General features: G+C 40.3%; 1 protein-coding gene across 1 annotated transcript; it reads right to left on the bottom strand.

Annotated features, from left to right (window-relative positions):
* Positions 1–524: 524 nt before the first annotated feature.
* On the bottom strand, positions 525–5031 carry OPT3 (oligopeptide transporter). The gene is made up of 6 exons (XM_088955668.1): positions 4407–5031; positions 3663–3760; positions 2520–3089; positions 1760–2015; positions 1468–1650; positions 525–1383 (listed from the first exon to the last, which is right to left on the bottom strand). The coding sequence occupies exons 1-6, from the start codon at positions 4920–4922 to the stop codon at positions 766–768; spliced, it is 2241 nt and encodes a 746-aa protein (XP_088811794.1). The 5' UTR covers positions 4923–5031; the 3' UTR covers positions 525–765.
* Positions 5032–6328: the final 1297 nt, after the last annotated feature.

The following is a 6328-nucleotide window of genomic DNA, read 5'->3' as shown; positions in this document are numbered from 1 at the left end:
GAACCACCTTTGGTAATTGGTACCTCCAAACCTGCAGATGGCACTGCTTAATGTGCCATTGTGCATGGAAGTTTTATTTCAAAATGATGGAAAATTTATGCTATTTTTATCGACTTGCTGTAGTTACTAGCATCATATTGGTGGTTGCTAGCAATCAATGAAACATAAGATCGAAATTCCAATTCCCAACTGGTATCTTCCAACTACTAGTAGTCATGTAAGGGTGACGTGGCCTGTCCAGATCATGGGGATTGACCATTCGTATGACCAAAATTGGAGTATCATATGTAACACTTCCTTTGTAAAATGTAGTACTCAACTACTCTTGGATGACCACAGAAGATTGGGTCAACCATAGCTACGCTGCTGTTGCCAAAGACGGGATCTCCTGTTTTACATGAATGGTGGAAAGAATTAGCAAAGAAAGGTGAGTCGGGACCAGATGGCCACAACACCTACTTTAGCCGGTCCCAAGCACCTCATACTGCGTCATTTGCAGCAGGCCTGTTCATCTCAAGTCTCAATTTAAAATGAACAAAGATGAACAATCTCTACTTCAATTAGAGAAAAACAAAAGCCAAAAAAGAAAAAAAAAAAAAACAAAAAACTATCTCCACTTCCTAGGATAGAAAACATACAAGAATCTCAAGTCAGGTTCATTCTGTCTGTTTTTTTTTTGTTTTTTGGGTAACAAGCTCTAACCGTAAGCGTATGTGCTAATCTCTTCAACACCTCTGCCACATCTTTCTATTAGCTTCTCATTCCCTACTTGAACACCGGGCAACCCTTAACTGCAATGCCTGGCTCAGTCGGGCATGTAGCCAAAGGACAGTGGTCATACTTGGTACCCCACCACTTCAAATTCCGCCCCTCATTCTGCAAAGCAAAGAACAACAGAACACCCATGAATGCTGTCCCAGCATCTAATGCTGCAGATAGAACATAATTGTATCTCTGCCACCATCTTTTGCGATATCGAAATACAAAGTAGTTAAATATGGTTCCAGTGGCAAGCCAGCTAGCAATGTTTGTGGGAGTTGCTGGTGGCATCCCAGCAAAACCGTAAGAGATAACGGGTATGTTGATCAATGGAATCCATTTCTTTTCAGGGAACATTTTGCTCAGGATCCATACGGGCACTGGCAACACAGCACCAATGAGAAATAACCACACCAAGTTCCTGTACAGCCCACCAGGCCCGAACAATCGTTCTGGACCAATTAGGCCCCAAATGACTGAAGCATCGAAGGTGACTCGGAATTTTGGGCAAGTCCATGGACTGTCAGGATGGAGGGCATCAACATCACAGATGTTATCGATACTCCCCAGCATCCACCATGCAACTGCAAGATTGACTGTGCCAGCAATTATCGTCCCCGCCAGCTGCAGCAAGAGGAAGAGCATACTAAATTGTTATAATGGTTTTCATTCGTTATTGAAAACAATAAATGTTTATGTGCTGCTTACCTGAGCTGTGAACATGCACCTAGGAGGAATTTTCATGTAATGCCCAAGTTTCAGGTCGGACAAGAAAGAGAGCGCATGTATGGTGCTTATTCGTCCATAAATCTTGAAAAGCAGGTTTGCTATGGGTTTTCCAGGAAGGATATATCCAATTATGAACTGTGCTATGATGTCATATCCAGGTTGCTGTTCCATAACCAAAGAACATCAAAATGTTAGGCCTAGATCTCAGATTCCTTGCAATTCTCTCTTTGGGTTCTATGTATTCAATAGCCTAGTTCTACTATTGCAATACCTGATTGGTAGTTGCTTGAATGACTCCAATAGGGAGGGTAAGAACCCAAGCCAAGACAAATGCAAAAAGCATCCCCCACCAGGGCAGCTGCACTTCTTCTTTCCACACAAAAGTCATCAAGAGAGATAATACAACGCTGCCTACCAACAGGATGAGGAACCACCACTGGGGGACATCTTTGTAATTCTTCATCAATCTTGCATGGATGTCCAATTTTACATTGTTTATGGCTGATTTGCTCTGTCTTATGATATCCCTGAACAAAAGAAAATTATCGAAATCTCATCTGCAAGGTGATGAAACGATTATTTTCATGCAAACACCTCTAAACAGTGGAACACATTACCAAATCCCTGGCCATGGCAGAGGTATGATTGTGGCTTGAGCTGTGAGCTGTTGGACTTGCTCCCAGGGCTAGGAGCATCAACAATATTAATCTAGTTATCCCAATATTGAGATTTCCCTCCAAAAGTAAAACCTCAGAATTATGATGAATTAGACTGTTTAAAGTCATATCCATATGCATGCTAACCTAACCTCACTGGATAAATGAATACTAGTAGTGGGATTCTTAATATGCTTCAATCATGGTATAAGAATGCTGATGGTCATTTGTGAAGCTAATTCTTAAGGAACAAAGAGAAGCTTTTCTTTTAGATTGAAAGATGGACAATGAAGATAAACATGAATTGCAACCAGAATCTTAATCTAATTTGAAATCGAGGATGTTAATGCTTTGTAATTTGAAAGCAAAGCCTACCTGCCATGAAATAATGCCACATGAGTCATGGTTGCTGTTATTCGAGCAAATCCTGACCCAATTGAAAGAGCAAATAGCGGGCTGAGATAGAGCTTCCCATAACTATTGTAGGCAGCAACATTCAGATCATACTGTGGAGTCAAGATCTTTGTGGTGTCATAAGTGTGACCATTAGAAGTGAAGAGCTGATTTGAAAATATGGGGAACCTCCGAGCATTAAAAGTGTTGAACTTCCAGTAACACACAGGGACAATTATGTATATAAACATGATGAATCCCACTGCAACGTTGAGAATCGAGAACCAAGGTGTCACTAGTGGACTTCCATGGTAAGCCGATATGCCAGCCCAATCAAGGGTGAAGGCTCCCACTCCAAGTCCATGGTAGCCGGAACCAATTTGTTGTGCTGTAATACTATGGGGCCATACCCAACAGACCCATGAGAAGAATGTCAAAACCGGAAATAGATAGCCAGGGAGGGTGTAATACACAAAGCTTGCAACCATAAAGATGAGGAAAAATTGCATCCGCGTGAGGCCTTTTGATCGAGAATCCTTCTCATGGAGTGCCCTGTAACAGCAAGGTTACAGAAAAGATTAAAAAAAAAAAATCATATTATATCTTGTAAGGGTTAAGAGTAAATGGAAGAAAGAAGGTTCCGTGTTTTGCCAATACAACTTATAAACTGGTTTCAGCTACAGACAAATGATTGAAGAAAGAATAGTTTTGCTTTATTCATACTCTTTAAGAAAACTTTACTTGTATGAACTCTCCATTAAGATAATAACTGACCAAGCAAGTGTTCTATCTACCGTTTTTTCCCTATTTTGTACCCCGCGTCCCCACTTCCCTTCGTGCTTCAGGTCTGAAACAGAACAATTAAAGACAGGAAAGGCAAATGTATCCACAATCTCTAGTAATCTCCAAAAAACAAGAAACATCATCATTTCTTCTTTTTTTCTTGTTTAACTTTTCCCTTTTAGCCTTCTTTAAACCACAAAGTGACTATACCAAATAGAGCAATTAAATGCCATCCAATTTTGCATTTATTCTCCTCCAATTTTTATTTAATTTACTTTCCCGGAACTACAAATTTAAAACAGCCACACCAAGAAACAGAGCTGAAAAGGAAAAAAACAATACCTGAAAAGAGAAACCTGAGCAAGGTTTGAAGGCCACCACATTTCAGCAGGATCAACCAGATATCTCCTCAACATCCCTGCCCATCCATAACCCAATATCTGCAACAAAAAGGTAAGAGTTAGTAAAAAAGAAATTGAGTGATGAACTTTAACTTTTTCATTCAACTGGAACTCCTGTAAAATTCACCAACAAGTATCGAAAGTCAGGAAACAGACATTAAATTGCTTTCCAGTATTATAACTGTATTAAATTTATGTCTGCGTTTTCAGCAGAGAAAAGAAAGAAAACCAGTAAAGGTCCTAGAGAGAAAAAGGAGGAAAGAAATGGATTTTTAATAAAACAAAAGATGAGGTAAAGGTAACCTATTTTTTTTTTTCAGTAAATACCGAAAATTTATCCTCCACAGGATGCAAATCTTGCTCTTCATTTTTCTTTTTAATAAGTATTATCCTCCATTAAGTCGCCATAATAAAGAAAAGAAACGAATCGAAGAAACAACAAAAACTAACTAATATAAACTAAAACAAAACGACAACAACAAAAATTACAAAAAGAATATCTTTCATCCAATCTATACTTAAACATGAAACCCAAAACCAAAGCATTTCCATTTTCTCATCCCAAAATAAAAACATGTAGCTATAGGAAAACTCGAGTTTTAATTTCAAAGATCAAATTCTTCCTACTCCTCCTGTACCATAAGCAAACGATGACAACACGAAGAAATCAAGAAAACAAGAATACCTGTGTAGTCAAGACTATGAGAAGACCACAAACGAAATTCAAGCTCTGCTTATAGTAAGCCTTCATAACCGTTATGGCACCGATGGAGTAGGCGTCTCCACCACCATAAGACACCCCGCAATTGGCAAAGATGGTGATGATGACGTGCTCCTTCATATTGAAAGGCCCAGGGTTCAAGTTAAAACTCATCCCCAAAACCTTGATCTCCTTATTTGGAAGCGTGGACGCCATAAATTTTCCAATGGGCAAGACGGCAATTTGCATAAGAATTGCCGATATAGTTAAGGGCTGCGTACGGTAAATGAAGAAGGTGTTGAGGAATATGAGTAGTGTGCATGATATAATACCGAGGAACCATGCTCTAAAGGTCATGACAGGAAGCGAAGGATCGTCCGTTTCCGGAACGACTAACCGTACTTCCTCCACCGGACACCGCTCTTCCGATGTCTCGTCATCTAGCTTCTGAGTGCTCGTAAATTTCTTGTTCTGGCCTTTGGTCTCGGTCTCGCACGCCATTGAAGATAATTTCCAGCTCTTTCTTGTTTTTTTTTTACAGAGCTTACTCACTCTCTCTGAGAGAGAGAGAGTACAGCTAGGGGGAGTAATGAGAGAGAGAACTTGGAGTTTCGGGACGGAGGAGATGGAAAATTTATAAAGGGAGACAGGACAAAGGACCCAGGAGGGTGAAATGGGAAACAGATTTTATTTCCGAAAATATCCTTGCTCGAAATGTACTTTTACCTACCGAATCATCGGAACGAAGTCGGAGGCAGTCTACTACTCCGTCTGGACCCTCTTTTTATTTTTTGAGAAATTTAATGACCAAAATATCCAGGCTCTCACTGACTCAATTGTGGTCAAGGATCTTATGTCATGCAGACCTAAAATACCTTCCAACGGCTGAGGTGGAGTACCTCGTAATAAAAAAAGAGAAGTGATGGATGATCATGACCGTCCACTGAGGTGACAATTGCTGTTACCTGATAGATAATAAAGTTAAAATGATCAGGTGCCAAAATGTTATCTCTTGTTATCTGTTTATCTCGATTAAAAAGATCCTTAACATTCATTCGATGGTTTCTTTAATAAAAGGGTACCATCTCCATGTATCAGAACAATGGTAGGTGGTTAGTGCACGTTGGCAGACGTAAGTAAGGGATAATCGGGCAAATTCATTATTTAATTACAGACAAAAGAATCTCTATTTCTGCTGAAGTGATGATACATATACAAGTTTTATTTTATTTTATTTCATTTTAATAATATAGAGGAGAATGGTAGTGACTAGTGAGAGACTAATCTTTTTTTTTTACGTTTCCACCTAAATCAAGTTCAGGGAGGAGGGCGATTTTGTCATTTTGGTGGGGTATTCGGTGAAGAGCAATTCCAATGGTTGTGGTTGATTGGGAGGTAAAACTAAAAAAGGGGAAAAGCGGGTAAGCGGGGCTGCGAGGGTGTGACTTATTCGAGCGTGTGGAAGCAACGTGCACTCCGTTGCCCACACACGTTTGCCTGGGTGTCTACAAGAGCAAGGCTGCAGAACTACATGCGCTAACTTGCGCGGTGGGCCCTCCAGGAACAAGGAGCACGCCCATGTCAGACGGTGGGTCCAGCTTCAGTGTACGAAGTCTGACAGAGTGCTATGGCCGTTCAATCAACGGCCGTATTTTATTATTATTTATTTCTCCTGTCCACCACGACGGCATCCCTGGTGGCCAAGGGTTGGGTTCATTCAATAATTTATTGCCTTTTTTTTGTACTTTTTGGGTCTTATTAAACACGTGGCAATCAAATGTATTTTAAAAATCCGGCCCCACACTTTGACTTTTGAGTTCTTTTAGCACTTGGAATTCTCTACCGGAACCGGAGGGATACCGGACCGATCACGATGGGCCTCGGACTCTGTAGCTTAATGTTGTCAT

This window comes from Nelumbo lutea, chromosome 1 (genome assembly GCF_056320005.1).
Source record: "Nelumbo lutea isolate HS-2025 chromosome 1, American lotus-T2T, whole genome shotgun sequence".
Taxonomy (NCBI): domain Eukaryota; kingdom Viridiplantae; phylum Streptophyta; class Magnoliopsida; order Proteales; family Nelumbonaceae; genus Nelumbo; species Nelumbo lutea.
Note: the sequence above shows the minus strand (reverse complement) of the source record. Positions and strands in the feature narration are given on the sequence as shown.